Here is a 16,742-nt window from a genome sequence, read left to right as displayed (position 1 = left end):
GGATTACGAGCAGAGATGGTCAAAGTTGTCTTCGTTTATACTCAAGTATAGAAGTAAAAGTAACGTTGTACATTTTACTCAAGTACGAGTAGAAACAGCGAATCGTCACCATGTAGAAATGCAAGTATTCAATAGATCAGTGGTTCCTAAGGCATAGGCACTAGGCAGTGATATAAACTCGGGTGGCCTGATTATGTTTTTTTTTTCAAGGCATGTCGTAACTGGGGAGAATAGTGACAATAAAAATAGTTGGACAGCTTCTAGGCGGTACAGAACTTCAATAGACAATTGAATAATAATAATAATTGAAAACCGGATGATATCACAAAATATACCGTCGCTTCGGAATCATAGTAGCTTGTGTTCATTATATACATTTCGAGACAATCAACTTCATGTCAAGATTTGATCGTTTGTTGTCCATGATTACCTTTGAGACAATCTGATAAACATGAACATGGCCAAAGTAAGGCCGCAAAAAATCAAAAATTTCACACGTACACTTGTTTTTTAATGCGTTCGTAAAAGGGATTTCTTTTAAATGGACAAAAGCTACTCTGCTCAAACTTATTTTGCGTCGAAATACGTCAAATACGAATCGATATGTCCCGAACAGACTTGGACTACTAGATAATTCTAGTTTTCAATTACGCTTATTAGGACGAAATGCCAGTATAATCTAATTTGCGAAATGTTTCTTTGCACTAATTCTAGTTCTGGCAATTCTCAATGATAGTGTGAATGAGTGAGAGAAACTGTGTAGTAATAATCACATTTATAATCTCATTTGGAAAAGTTGAAAATTTTCTATATGTCCAAGACTGGTTCTGAATTTCATGTTAGATCCAAGTCATGTCAACCGAGGTGACGCGTTGCTTATGCGCAAACAAACGGCCGTGAAGCGCATTGTCAAGGTCACAGTGCGGCGAGGTGATGTCGAACTACTATCCGTGTTGTTGTTGATGTTGGGCGAGGAATTAGGATCTGGTTTCTCCACGGCTTTTATCGGAATGAGGTTTAGTATTTCGAACATCTGCGTCCGCTTCCAGCGGTGTTATTATAGAGTCGCGATGCTACAGGTGTAATATTTGTTGGCCGACTTTTGAACATCGCGAATTGAGAGCTATGCGACCGTTTGGAATACCAAGCCGGCGTTTGGTATACCATATTTTGGTGAATGCAAGGGGATTCTGTATATCATACAACTATGAAGTCTCGTGTAATCTCAGGAGCGAGTTGGCGGTATCCTTCTCTCGTAGTCTTGTTGCGCTAGCAGGCGATTTCCGGGATGCCCCAATCGTCGCAAACAATCGTTTATTTACGCTCATGCGCGCCGGCGGCGGCCTCGTGTAGAGTTTCCCACGAGGGCCGAAACGCCGCGAATTCGATATACGCAGATAAGTTTGTTGTGCAAAAAACACGTTTGTAATCACTCATACCCGGCTCAACAGATAACAAACATGGGTCATACAGACTCGCTAGGAAGTCTGGGGTATTGATTACGCGTCGGGCGACGCGATATTTCTGAATGTTCCTCGCCTGGCTCGGCTTTTAGCGCTGTATTAAAATTGAATACATATTCATATTGAAATTATCACAGACATTTTCGGCTGACACTCGTCAGGGGTAATCGTCAGCAACTAGTAGAGAATTGGAAAGAAAATGTTTGGGATTATTTCAATATGAATATATTTTTCAACTGTATATGGAAGTATCTGTACCCCCAAGAGTCCTTTCAGAAAAATATGTGCACCCATCTCATTAAACATTAACCCAATTTGATAGCTTTTGATTTGTCCGTGGTTTGTATTGTTTTTGCGGTTTTCCTATATCATTCATTGATTTTTATCAGGCCACGAACCAGCAGCATAATTGTAAGGGACCCACCAGGCAATTTTTTTTAGAGAAGTTTGGGAACCGCTGGATTATATAGGAAATTTGGAATGCGTGACACCGCAGTGGGACAGGGATGACACGGCGATAGCGCGCGAGATTTACGGCGGTGCGCGCAATAAATAATCGTAACACTACCCCGCTTACGAGATCGGTAAACAGGAAATCGCGTTAGTCGGGGAATAATAAATAATCCGCACCGCGAACTTAGATAACCCCTTCGGTATAAATGCGGCGGTCAGAGCGTGGGTGGTGTGGCGTATTATAGCTGCGAATTAGCTTGCTTGCTTACAAAGAAAAACATTCTTGGAAATTGGGTCGGCATACACATTGCGCTAGGCGTGTTTCAATGGAATTAATAACGGCATCGCTAAACATTGAATTGCTTTCGTATATCAGTGGTTCTCGAACCTTTTGTTCAAGCATGTGGACCAGTGAACATTTCGAAAATCGAGATAAACACAGAACGTAAATACATAACTGAATAATATATTCAATTGAATATTGAAGTTCTGTGCCTCCAAGAAGCTCTTCAATTACATAAGTATGGAAGTTACAAAAGTAATATTTTAATATAGTTCACACCTCGCTATGGGACTTTCAAATTCCTACGTATAACGGTTCCAGCCACACAAAACCCCATACAGTTTAGCATACCATCGCGACATACCGCAACAGATGCGTACCCGTCAAAACTACGCGCATCTGCGGCTAGAAGGTTAAACTTTTCGCATCGAACAGCGCGTATTGCACAGCGGGTGTTATCCTTCCCAAACGTAATTTGAGCCCAAACAAAATCTCGCTTTGTCCATTACCAAGGCGACTTTTCAAGACTTTGACAAATGCAACAACGTGCGATCGCGCCCGTAACATAGTAAGTTGTTTATATATTCGCGCCGTATCTTCCCTAATGGGAAACAGTTGCAGCAAGACGCTTTTAGTCCATTAAAGCGCTCCTGTGTTTTATTGTAACACCGCGCGGTTTTAAAACGCAGAACGGCATCTCCACCACGGGTCAAACATGCGTTCCCCAAACAAATGATTCATTTTTGCGCGATATTATTTCTTTTCAATCACACGCCGGTGTGTACTATGCATACCACGGACCGTGCATACTTGAATGCCGTGTCTATCTTGACTTTAAGCTAAGAAACACTATACGCACTCGGTTATTGGGAGTAGAATGGCTAAATGATGGAAATTTCGAACGTAAATACCGTTTTTCAATCCAAAATTTTGTACTTCAATAACTTTGCTCCTACGGGCTGGCATTCGGCCGAATTTGTAGCGCATATCTTTTCAGACGTGTAGCAATTTCATGGGGTAGTCAGTGAAATTAAAAATAAATAATATTTTATTTTATCAAATTCAATAGCTTCACTTCTACTAGTAGAAATTGAGCCAAATTTGGTGAAAAACGTTTTTTTAGCCATCTTAATAATTTTATCAAAGAGCCGCGAAAATTTAATAAAAGATCTTTTTGAACAACCCCATTGTCCATATTTTGAAACTACATTGTCCTTATAAGAATTGTTCCGATTTTGGGGTTCCGTTCTTATTTTGGCATATTTTCAGTGATCACAATAGTACCGCAGCTGATATGAACCAGGTCCTTGAGTCCGTGATTAGGACTGGTTGAAAATAACCACCATTTTCAGTCATTAGTTTCGCAGATTTAGCGGTTAGAGACCTGTCCTTAATTGAAGAGATTCTTGAAGGTACGTAACTTCAGTATGCACTGAATAACTATTCAATTGTGTACTGTTTTTACTTTTTGATCCATGTCGACGGCAACCCTGACTATATAGGCAAGGTCTCTGTGACGAACGATAATATTATGGCGTTCGCTGCGCGCTTTGGTTGGCGGCGCGCCTGACCGTGATGTCTTGTTGTCCTCTTTCCAATATAATCACGAAATTTAAGACTCACAAAACACGGCATGTTGTTAGCACAACAAAATACTCATATTGTGTGTTGACAGCGCGCGGTTTAACCCTCTGGCTCGCAACGCGAGGCTCGAGGATGCCGAAATCCGATTAGCGACACGACGGGTTACCCGCGGCGCGCAATTGTTGATGTGTCACGCGAAACGCCCGGCCGGATTTCAAATGTCTTGTGTGCGCGCGGTGCGGGTGTTTCGCATCTCGCCGTGTTTTGATTCGCGGTCAATTTTCGCGGGATGCGGGAATGGCGCGGCTACGGTGTCAGCGTCGGAGCGCGAGCCGACGCGCACGTATCGAACGCACGCGATTTCAGTTCAGTGTGTTGTTTATGATATTGCATCTAAAGCGATTTTTAGAAGAGGTACAGAACCCAATATACTACCTTGCTAGATCTGACGATTACCCTGACGAGTGTCAGCTGAAAATATTGAGGTATATTGTAATATGAATATGACTGAACAGTTGATCAAGAAGCTCTTCTAATATGAATATATCATCAATTTTACTGCCGTTCGCGACTTGTGTACTTGTCATTATTACGTCACAACGACAAATTTCTTTCTATATTTCGAACTTGGTTAACCTCATTCACTGGCGTTCACTGCTGAAGAGAGCCAGTCGAAAAGCTTCCAGTAGAATAAATTTAACAATATGAACGTATTGTTTGCTGCAATATCATCAAATTGTATATTGAAGTTCTGTACCTCGCAGAAGCTCTTCACTGGTTTCCTGAAAATGCTACAGGAGAGCCGTATAGTGCGAAACGAGCCAAGCTTGGCGTGCAGACATTGAGACATTTACTATTCTTGTGGTTTTGAAATTAAACTCTGAAGGTGCAAGAGCACAGTGTTCATGCGGGGATGCAGACCTTCAGATGCTAGCGATCGATACGCGCGTTTGCTCCGTGCCATAGCTGTAACTCTCCCCCAAGAATCGCAGATAATCAGATCGTAATCTTGTATCCTTGCGGTATCGGATCCTTCAGCTCTCGGATTATACCGCGCGCTCGGGTTTCGATTTCGAGAGAGAAATCTTCTCGTAATCTTGCGGTTCGGACGGTTTAATATATTTATAACGGCAAATTGCGATTGATTGTTACGTGTTCAAACCGCGGAACGGTATCGACCCGATAGAAACTGCTAATGCAGCGGTATAACGTTACCTAACAACCGATTATCGCTAATACCCGGCGGTTACGTATGTAGGAGACTGATTATAATGTCTATCAAATACCATGCACCATCAGGCTCGCGCTGTATAAACTCACTGCCCTAGTTAACTTCCAAAACCGGCGTAACTTGAGTCGTAGACAATCATTTACAAGGGCTAATGTCCACCAGGGTTTTTTTAATGCAGATTTACACAACTGGATAGTAGGGGTATTCAAAAATGACCTTTTTTTCTCAAATCGTACTGGCTACTTGATAAAATTGTTAGGTTACCTAATTTAGCCGTACACACCAAATTTTGTTCAATTCTAGCCAGTAGCCGCATTGTTACAGGAGAAGCTCGTTTCTATTTATTATAAAAAAGTGGATAACAGAAAAATTTGAAAATTTTCAGTACACCCCATGAAAGTGTTAGGTTGTCTATAGAAACGATGCTCACCAAATTTGGTTCAATTCCAACCGGTGGAAGCGGAGTTGTTGCCGTCGAAAAATTTCGATTTCAATAAAATAGTATTTACGGTGACCCATTCTTTAATTGTAGTAAAGTACTATTTTATTCAAATCCAAATTTTTCGGCGGCAATAGTTGTTTAGCTCTGTTTGAGCGTGTGCGACGTTTCAGGCTATCATCGAGACGCCCGACCATCAACTGACGCTGAACGAAATTTACAACTGGTTCCAGAGAAAATTCGCCTACTTTCGACGCAATACCGCCACGTGGAAGGTATCGTACGATGTTTCTTTCAAAATACAATGACTGTACAGTGTACATATGAACATTGAACATGCGACTCAACAGCATAGGCCTACTGCAGTTGAACATGTGGGTTAGAGTCACGGCTTGAATTTAGGATTAGGATTTAGGAGTATTTATCGACGAGAACTATAGTTTCGATAGCATTTTTCTATCGAATGTAAACATGGAATGGCAACGACCGATTTTGCAGCTTCGCCGAGGTTGTCGTCAGAATGGTTTTGCGGCAGCAACTATAGGATTTCAGGCATCTTCCAGGGCCGAAAGCTGTTGTCGCGCTGATTCCGTAAATAGAAATTAAAATATGGTCAGGCTCCGGACTTTGACGAAAAATCACTGTCAAAATCTAAAATCTGCATTGTCCAGAACAATCAGATGACCATAACAATGACCTGTTGCGACTCTTCGATTGTTCGGACAATGCCGGTGTTTCGTACTTGGAGGGCGAATTCCGGGGGGTTTAGTGCCTGATCATGTTAATATTTATATTTTCGGAATCGGTGCGACAGTAGCTTTCGATCAAGACCAGATTCAGTAATTTCTGCGCTCTGGAAGATAACTTCGGATTGCCAGAGATCCTAAAGTCGCTGCTGCAAGAACGGTCGCTGTCATTCCGTGTTAACATTCGAAAATTCGCCTTGAGACATCTAGTGGCGGCATCACAGCATACGAAACACGTGTTACATTAGCTACAAATTACCTTTATGTGGTGTACAACCGGCATTATATTCTTTGCGGTAGCGTACAAGGAACACTTTTGAACTTTCTGCATCTTTCATACGGTAACATGCTGAACCTAAAGTGACACTACCTAGCTAGCAAATTAGACTTGCGGCTGCCGTAAACGGAAGCAATGGGTGCGTTACGATATGCTCCGTTAATACCCTGACGACACCTACTTACCGATTTCCGCAATTTGGTCCGCCTGTAGAACGCCGTGCGCCACAATCTGAGCCTCCATAAGTGTTTTGTGCGCGTGGAGAACGTGAAGGGAGCAGTGTGGACCGTGGACGAGAACGAATACCAGAAACGGAGGCCGCAGAAATTCTCTGGGTAAATGCGAAGATGCGGTGCTATGGCCGCCCGTGTGTTGCACGCGACTGCGCCTGTTCGTTGCGCGCGTTCTTTGCTGCTAACACGTTGTGTCGGTGTAGAAGTGTACTATAGATGGCTGTCCCATCTCTCTCTGTCCCTCTCTTCCGTGGATATATACCAGAGGTGGTCAGTGACGAGGTGCTCTTTTTCGGAGAGCTAAATAGGTTTTGCCTACTGACCCTACTAGCACAAGAGGTTGCGATTTTAAACTGCTTCTACTTGTATTCTGCGGGCTTTAGTTATTTAGTTAAAACTAGGCCTAGAATACTCAGTTTTTACTTGCAAATCGCTGTGATGCTGTAAATTGTTGGAGACCTTGAATATGTCTACCTCATTACAAGCACCAGTAGTTGGAGCTGATGTGATCAGTAACGATTAGGGGTACTTTCAGTTTTAGCTCCAGGCCATACTTTATTACTTGATCTGAAATCTCTACTTCTAATTGAGTACCAACGATAAATACCCAGACCACCTCTGGTTTATACACACCCTCTTACACGTATATCGGCAAAACGCATCCTGCATGTCGTTTCGAGCTGATCTCAAGGGTAAGACGATCGCGCGGTTTGCGGTGTCGAGAAACACATGATTTCTAGGCCGGGCTGCAAATCGTGATCACGTGATATCTTCAGCGTAGCCCGTTGCAAGCACGTAACATAATCAACCGAATCCGATGATTACGCGTACGACATTGATCTGAAAATGATTCTGTTTGGCCTGGAAATTCGATGCGGTGACGGTTGGTTTTTCGTCCGTGACGGTGTTCGTGAACGAAACGGACGATTGATAGGGCACCGGGCGGCTGTCGTGCGCTTTTGGTTGGTGGGTAAGGCCGACAAGTAAACGCGATGCTAGAAATCGACTGCGTACAAAAAAAATCCAGGCCCGTGTGTCATAATTTCCGGTTGCATGTTTACTAAAACCAAGTTTCCTGCCTCTGGACCTTGGACATGTTTTTATTCAAGGCGGATCAGGCATCCTAATAAGGAATATCATGAAAAAACACCATGGATTCCAAAACAACAACAACAACAACCAATACAAGGGTGCGGCATATGTCCTATTTACAATAAAGGTGTCGCAGTTCTGATAAATCTCGACTACGCGATGACTATATAGTTCGATTGCATCGAAATGGAATTGTATTGGCTGGGGGCTTGTTTTTATTAGCGCGTGTTGTTGGCCACTGTGCTATTCGCCACAATGTCCCTAGCATAGGGTGCCCCCGGGACACAGTTACTAACCAGCTCCGCACACTCCCAGAGCGCAATTCGGACAAATCTGTCTCTCCACAAATGTTTCCGCCGGTGCGAGGACGCCCTGGGCTCCTTTTGGACCGTGGACGAATCCGAGTTCAAAAAGGGCCGGCACCTGAAGCGCGGCCGCCCGCGAAAGTACGAAGAAGGACCGGCCGAGCCCGGCCAGGCCCTGGACTTTACCCGGACCGCGCAGTAAGCTAACCACCGGCACACACAAGCACACACGGTTTCCTAATGCATCCCACGAGCACCGTCACGGACTGCGGGCACGCCCCCACCAAAAAATGAAAATAAATTAATGAGATGACACGCATGGTCGTTATGGGCCTTTTCTCGCTGACAGCGTTCGCGAACAGTAAAAAAAAAGTTTGGGTGGCTGGCATAGTTAGACAAATAGAAAGTTTTCAGTTGTACCAAATTAGATTAGAATTAGAATGATAGCTTTACATATATTTTCCCAAATTAGATTAGAATTAGAATTACTGAACTCGCAAAGTTTCGGAAATTGAATTAAATTCTGAATTACAGCAAAAATCAGGTTCAGTTAATGTCGAATCAGAGAGAATGTGATATGTCTGTCCACCAAGCTTTGGTCCTTTCGCACTATACAGCACTCCTGTCACATTTCCAGGAAAACCTGAAACTAGATTAGGTTTAAAATTAAAGGATAGAAACATTTCACAATAATTAGACAATTAAAATTATCTAGTTGTCCAAGTCTGATGTCAGGTAGTGTACGTGCGCAGACTCAGGGGGAGAGAACAGAAATGCCGTTTGGATTTGAGCGCGTTCGTTGTGCTGATCGCAACGTACCACGCGGTCGCTGTCAGTGTAAATCGGCCCCGGATCTTGCAGGTTTTCTCGTAAAAAACTGCGGACACTTCTGACATCCCTGCGACTAAACAGCGTTTTCGCGAACCAATGAACCACTCTGCTCGCGGTAATTCTGCGTGGTAATTTTGCCTATTGTGCGTAATTCGGCTTCACGAACCTTTTCCTTATTACTGCATGAAGCTTTGCATGGCCGCTTGTGATATTAACAAAGCATGCTGCATGTTGAATGGTGATACGTGCTGTGTCGCGTGATAGTGTATATCGTCGCGGTGCAATCAAAGTGTTTGAGTCCATTTTTGAAACTTTGACATCCATTTTCAACTTTATAGAAAATCCGAGTTTTTGTAAAATTTTCAATGTATTTGGCCATATCTTGGCCACGTTTAATGTTCATCACATTGTTTCAAAAATCATCACGACTAAAATATGGCCGATAGAAGATGAAATCTTTACATCAAGTTAATTTTCTCAAAATGTGCAAAATGGAAATAAGCTACTTTGGTTGCACAACGACGATATGGTGTGGTTTTTGTATAATTTGAGGTCGGATATTGTATGTGTATAGAATCCTTGCTGTACGTGCGCCAGTTTAATTAATGCCGACACAGGACACTTGAATGCATGGTTCAGTATGACCCGGCGTGCAGATATGTATCCTTGGCGGATGTACAAGTCGCCATGTATAGCGATCTGTGACGTATGAATGCGAGCGTTTCCTATCATCATTTCAGGAGTCCTATCATGCGGGGTAGAGTCGATCAACCGTGTTACTTTGGAAACTCATTGAATCCGTCCAGTGTCCAGGTAACAACTGAATGCCCGGCGTTGTTTATCGCCATTTTGCGTAGCGTGTCTCTAGTATTACTTCGATTTCGTTGGGTTCCTGGCAGTCCTTGCAAATACAAAATGACAACAACTCGCTCTACGAAGCTAACGTAAGTGTAATTCCATTTTCCAGATGGCGTTGAGCGAGCACGGCTTCAACCCCGCGTTCCTGGCTAGCCAAGCACAGGCGGTCATGCTCGCCGGGCAGCCCTTCGGCAAGATGTCGCAGCAAGGCAACTCTGTGACCGCCGATCTGAATTCTTCAAGAAGCCGCAAGCGAAGCCCGTCGCCCGACGCACGCCGGTACAGCGAGGAGATTGCCAGAATGTGAGTGGCTTTATTTGTGTCGCGCATCCCAGGCTCGATAACGCATCTATTTCTCACGTCACAGCCAGACTTGTTCTGGATTTTGAGGATGCCCGACTAGAAATTAAACTACTCACTTTTCAGAATTTGCAATTAGAACTAGAAGCTCCCAGAACCAGTAGCTTGCTGACCGTCGACTATAACCGGATTGGCACAAGTTTGGTCACAGCGTTTGTTCCTGGTTCGAGCCTCCGTGTGTTAAGGTTGTTCAAAAACAAATTTTTCCAAATTTCACTGGCTCCTTGAAAAAAAATGTCAGGATGCATAAAAAAAAACGCTGCACACAAAATTTGGCCCGATTCTAATCCTTAAAAGCGAAATTATTAGAGTAATATTTTTGATCCAATAAACATTTTTTTCGAATTTCACTGACTAGCCCAGTGGTTTCGAAACTTCTTTGAATCACGACTGAACAGACATTTCCTTAATTGTAGATTCAATTTAGAGCCAATTTGAGCCAATTATCGTCATCAATCAGCGTTTTCTTTCTCTGTATATATTCAACCGCTAGTTAAGTTCTTTTGTTTACTAGGCGTTCTGATAAATTAATCGTTTAAAACAGTGTTGTGAAACCAACCTGCCTGCGTGCATACCTTCAAACGACCGTATGTGCCTACGTTCCTCCGTACAGCATTTGTACATATTCTAGTTTGTCAAGCATCATTTCGGTTAAATTTTCATTTATGCAGCGGTATTTATTCTGAGGTAGGTTGCGTGTGCCAACTTATGGTGTGAAGACACAGTATGCACTCTATGACACTGCGTCGACGCCTATATCTAATGTGGATCAATCTTCAATTTGTCCAGGAAAATCAAGCGAGAGCGCTCCGAAACCTCCATCAAATTCGACAGCTCCCAACCGCAACCCGCCAGCCCGCGGTCTTCCCCGCACGACGAGCGCAACGCGAACAACAACTGCAGCAAACTTCCCAAAGACGGGGACGCGTACTCGCCGCAACCGGGTTCTCCGGAAGGCAAAAAATCGCCGCAACCTCAGCAGCAGTACCAAAATCACGACGCCAAACCCGAGTCGGAGGCGTCCGCAGACGAAAACCGTAGCCCGCAGTCTACATGCGCGGTATCATTCACGATGTTGCACGAACGGCAGAGCGACTGATTGGGTTGCGCGAGGATTTGTGTTTTCCCGCGATGTCGGCCGCACGGTTTTCGATTGCCCGACGCTGCGCGGTAGTTGAAACACGTTGCTGTCAAGTATCACGCTAGCGGAACCCGTGTCCGATTGAATTGCTAGCCAAAAAGTCAGGAAAAGACAGATTCGAGAGATTTTTTAACAGCAATGCAATTTTGCTGTGCGACGCTGTGCCGTAGTTAGAAACGCGTTGCTATGAGGTATCAAGCTCGCATAGCCTGCATCAGATTGAACCGTTAGTCAAAAATTCACGGAGATTCGAACGAATAGATAAACAGCTAGAGTTGTGTTATTGTGGATACTGGAAAAACATTCATAGCGTGCAAGCAAGCATCCATTGCATGGCGCGCTGTTGAGAGCTAAACAAATTAGCGACCATGCACGGCAATTTTGATGTTACGCTGTAGCCGTGGTGACGTCACGACGGCGGAATCCCGGATGATGTGGGATGGTCGGTTTTGTAGTTTAATTTATTTCCGTTTTTTTTATTCTTTTTTGTCGCGATATTTTTTGTTCCAAACGTGTTTTGTGTAGAGTCGTCGCTTAAACGCCCACGATTCTGGGTGCGACTGTCGGTTGGTGCGGGTTTTTGACTTGTTGTTTCAGAGCTACGCGTTCTCATACGGCTCTATTTAATGACGTTGGGGGGGGGGGGGTCTGTGCCCGTTCGAGACGCCCCCGCTCTTTTGTCTGTCGATTCGCTTGTTTTGCGATAAAAGTTTCATTCGTAATGAATTTTTTGAAATTTGCCCGAAGAAACGAAAATAAGTCGCATTTTGTAAAATCGAATTTTTAAGGCGTTAAAACGTGTTTCGTCTCTACTCTAGTGATGCATATTTATTCGTGCAGTGGTGGTCACTATACTCAACAGTTTTCGGTTATCTCTGCAAAATTTGTTCAAAAATACTTACTGTTTTACTTGCTTGGAAACCACTCTACTCGTACTCGGCCGGCGTTTTGGACTCGGTATGCACGGTACCCTGGTGCGCAACAGCCCTGTGAAATTAACGCAGTCTACGAGCAATCATTGCTATCCGAATATCGCATACACAAATGACGTTGTTCTTATTTCCCGGTGCTTTGGCGGAACCACGACCTCTAGAAAATATTGCATTTGCGTAATTGCGGCGTCGCGCCGTAAATCCCTTTCGCTTTTGGCGAATCGTTTTCTACCGAGGACCACTTGCATAGCAATCAATCTTACGGTAACTGTGTATTTTATTGCTATACTCACATTGCGAATATAATTTCTTACTATGCGTCTGCTTGTTGTGTGTGTCGTCGGGTTGATCGTCAGCAATATAGGGTTACGGAGGTACAGCCAGAATGAAATTACTAATTTACTCAGTAAATGTGACAAGATATGAGAAGCAAGATGTTGTGTTCGTACTATACACGTGAAAATGAGGCGAGTTATGTAATAAAAATGATCTGGGAGGCCATATTATACCGTGGACTGAACTAGGCGGCCACAATATGTATCGAGAACGAACTGATAGGTCACATTTTGCCTGGAAAATGAACTCGTAGGTAACAGTTGGATCTCGAAAAGCACAGAGGCAACGATGTGCCGCGAAATCGAACTGAGAGGCCACGATTCATCGTCAACTTGACTAGGCGGCTGCAATATACATCGAAAGCTAATATGAACTAGGAGGCCACAGCATGCCGTCGAAGCGGAACAGAGACCGCAGTCAGCTGTAAATACGAACTGAGAGGCCACAACTTGTGAAATTGAACTAGAAGGCCACAGGATGCCGCCGCTTAGTAACAGAGGCTACAATATACCGTGAAACCGAACTGAGAGGCCACGTTTTTTGACGAAAACGAACTAGGAGGCCACGGTAAGCTGTTGATGAGTACCGGAAGCCACGGTGAGCCGTTAAAACGAACTGTGAGGCCACAGTAGGCCGACGCAGGGTAACAGAGGCCACGATATGTCGTGGAAACGAGTTGAGACGACACGTTTTGCGATGAAAACGAGCTGGGAGGTCATAATAGGCCGCTGAATAGGAACAAAGGCCACTTATGCATTGAAAACCAACTCATGGACCAGGTTTCGTCACGAAAATGAGCTGAGATGCCATCGAAGGCCATAATAGGCCGCTGAATAGGAACAGAGGCCACATATGCATTGAAAACCAATTCATGGGTCAGGTTTCGTCACGAAAATGAACTGAGATGCCATCGAAGGCCACAGTCTGCGGTAAATACGAATTGAGAGACGACGATATGTCATGAAAATGAACTAGGAGGCCTCAGCAGGCCGTCGAAGAGGAACAGAGGCCACAGTCTGCGGTAAATCGAGCTGAGACCCACGATTTGTCTTGAAATAGAACTATGGGACCACGGCTTGCCGCCGATCAGCAACCGAGGCCACAATATGTGGTGAAAGCGAACTGAGAGGCCACGTTTTGTGATGAAAACGAATTAAGAGGCCACAGCAAGCCGACCAACAGTAACAGAGGCCACGATATGCCGTGAAAACGAGTCGAGAGGCCACGTTTTGTGATGAAAACGAACTGGGAGGCCACAATATGTCGTAGAATAGAAACAGAGGCCACGATGTGCCCTGAAAACGAACTGAGAGGCCACGGAAGACCGCCGAAGAGGAACAGAGGCCACGATCTGCTACGAAAACGAACTGAGAGACCACGTTTGGCATGAGTAGTGAGTACGAGGTTGGAGGCCACAATATGCAGTCGAAAAGGATCACACGCCACAATATACAGTGAAAATTAACGGAAAGGCTACGTTTGGTCATGAAACGAACTAGGAGATCACGAAAAAGTATTAGGAATAAAATGCTGGGATGTAAGAGTTGTAAGTGGGAGTCTTAAGTCTGCGTTGTAGAGTATACAATTATACAATATACTACATCTTACAACAAGCAGGATTGTCATTGCAATTTGCAACAACCCTGTGGACGTGGACTTTTTTCCATTCCACACTGTAAATCAGTGAAGGGTTCTCAGATATTTATATGATGATAAGAGAGGACGAAGAGGGAGTTCTAGAAGCTCTGATCTATACCTACCCTACATAGCTAATTTCACATTTGTAGGCTACGCAACAAATGACTAGCCTTGTCATGGGTCATGCTTATTGGGCCAATGCGCTATTTCAGATTAATTACAAATATATCAAGATTGAGCAATAATAAAATATTTGGTAGTGATAATTAATGTGATGTATAACGCAATATGTTTAGGGCCACCGCGGAAGAGCGACGTATATAATACCTAATACCCAAAATCTCATTTGGAATGTGACTTTTCGGGAAATTGCAACCTCAAAGAGTGTGCGAGGCATCGCCGTGTAGCTATAATTTCAGTTTCACAGCAGCACTCGCCGGTACAAGTCGCTGGAAATCCTTCCGAGTTTATTCTTTGTTTGTTTACAGCGAGTTTTATCTGACCTATGAGACACCACTCTACAAACAATAAACAAAAATAATGCGCTCGGAGAAGTGTCGCACCAGGCAAAAAAGGTTTCGCGACGCAATTTCGATGCGGAAACCAGTTGTTTGTTTACCGATTGCTGTTTAGCGACAAAGGATTGCGAAGCGGATAAAACATATTGAGGCTGTTACGCCTATGTCATAATTTATTTCTGCGGAAAGCGAACACCATCAGCCGGCATGCGTCATTGATGACATCTTCACGCAATATTACCAATTTGTGGCGGAAGGCTTTCTCAGAAAGTTGACTTTAGGGTTAAATAAAGGTGAATCCATCGTGGGGATAGATTTCCTTGTGTGATTAGTATTTATACCTCATTTGGAAGTAGCCTAGTCTAGACCGGTATTGCGTACATACTGAATTACTGAAAGAAATAAAACATCTCCCATATTTATATCGGCCTATGACCATACAGGTTATTTCCAAACCATGATACGAGGGCCGCAGTTTCCCCGCGTACTAGATTTTGGGCAGAAAATGCGCTCCGCGATCGTTGACACACTTTGCGCAAACATTTTCTCATGCATGAGATCGTTGAAAAAACATGGATGTCTGTTCATGCCTACCGTCCACCGAAATTATGTCAGGCATCCCAATAGTGTGCATTGCTACAATCACCAACAGATTCTTGTTGACATATTCTGCAGATTTCCGGAACTAGCAGAAATTGGTACTCTGAGTCTAAAAATAAGCCGTTTAATGGCAACAAGAAGTAGGCCTACATGGCGAGCAGATAAACATCAAATCTGATAATCTCGTCGCTCTGATTATATTTATGTTTTCCCTTTGCGACCGGTGAGATTCTCCTTATCCTTCAATGCTCGTAATCTCAGACCACCCCGATGGAAGGGAAGACTATGCCATCTCGTCGCTGGGGAATCAGTGAGAAAATCAAGTTTTTGTGAAGTATATTCGCTCTCTTTCGGCCATATCTGGGCCACGGTTTGAAACAATATGACAAACATGATAAACATGGCCTAAAGAGAATGAAATTTTTACAAAAACTTGATTTTCTCAAGATGTGAAAGATGGACTTGGACATAAACTTCTCAAATGCAGACTGATTTTCCACCTGAAAATCCTTTCAGTTTACAATCAACTAATCAAAAGGCAGCACGTTGTATCGCAGTCTTGTGGTGTATTGAAATGAAAATGTTTATAGCAATTGAATTGACGTTCAAGGCTAAGCTTGTGTTTTCCGCCCCTTTCCAAGTATCACCTTAGCCCTCACGAACACTATGGTGCCGCTTACGACACTCCTAATTTTAATCATCATAGTCTGGCAACCACATGTCACTTAGCCTACGCATCGGGCTGCTGAGAAAATACTACCAAAAAACGATATGTCGCGAAGGGCTCGACATTGGGTAACCATACGTCCTCTTTATTCCAAAAATAAAACACGAAAGACGTTAAATTTTGGCCTAAAAGGTAGATGACGGGTCACGAGGGAGTCAAATATGAATAATGACATTTTTCAGTCAACACCACAGAACTATAAGTAAAAAGTGGGTAATTTCGGGAGTCGAGCCAGAGTGATTACCTTTTTTGTCAACAAGATTTCCAGTAAATATTTCAAAATCTGCTGTTCTCACTTTCGGTTAACTAACCCTAATGATTTGATAAAACCGTCCTTTTCCGATACCAAAATATGGTAACCCTGCTCAACATAGCAACTTATATTCACGCTAGCACACAGCCGTCGCGTTACTCAAAAGACCAAGGTAACAAACGAATACGATGCAATTTGTCCCCGTAACCAATAATCAAGGACGAAAGTCGCGACTAGCAACTCATTCTCTGCGATACTCCTTACCCTTCAACTTTGATTTTACCTTATCGAAATAACTTCGAACCCAAATATGCCACTGACTCGGAGCTCAGATATGTCTCTTGAGCATGTTCCGCGAACAGTCAAGTGCAAGACCACTGACAACTATTTTAAAAAAAGCAAATGAGTGTTACTGCCTTGCTGAGCAGTCTATAAGCGACGT

The 16,742-nt window shown here is 43.6% G+C and overlaps 2 protein-coding genes across 5 annotated transcripts in view; both read left to right on the top strand.

Annotated features, from left to right (window-relative positions):
• LOC145455378 (uncharacterized) overlaps nt 1-12,546 on the top strand; it is a 58,533-nt gene extending 45,987 nt beyond the window's left edge. For 2 of the 3 annotated variants that reach the window (XM_080333346.1, XM_080333347.1), the window contains exons 12-16: nt 5,627-5,728; nt 8,117-8,304; nt 9,678-9,750; nt 9,905-10,098; nt 10,945-12,546. In XM_080333346.1, the coding sequence (XP_080189472.1) occupies nt 5,627-5,728; nt 8,117-8,304; nt 9,678-9,750; nt 9,905-10,098; nt 10,945-11,254 (867 nt within the window). In that variant the 3' untranslated portion in view covers nt 11,255-12,546. Of the gene's footprint in view, nt 1-5,626; nt 5,729-6,689; nt 6,812-8,116; nt 8,305-9,677; nt 9,751-9,904; nt 10,099-10,944 lie in introns of all 3 variants that reach the window. The other variant, XM_080333348.1, reaches the window with a different exon arrangement.
• Nucleotides 1-16,742, top strand: part of LOC145455377 ((E3-independent) E2 ubiquitin-conjugating enzyme UBE2O-like) — a 133,656-nt gene that overhangs the window by 9,320 nt on the left and 107,594 nt on the right. The window lies entirely within an intron of this gene.

This window comes from Botryllus schlosseri, chromosome 14, assembly GCF_051294905.1.
Source record: "Botryllus schlosseri isolate E-star chromosome 14, Bs_hap1, whole genome shotgun sequence".
NCBI lineage: Eukaryota > Metazoa > Chordata > Ascidiacea > Stolidobranchia > Styelidae > Botryllus > Botryllus schlosseri.
The sequence above is the reverse complement of the archived record's forward strand: the minus strand, read 5'-3'. Positions and strand labels throughout refer to the sequence as shown.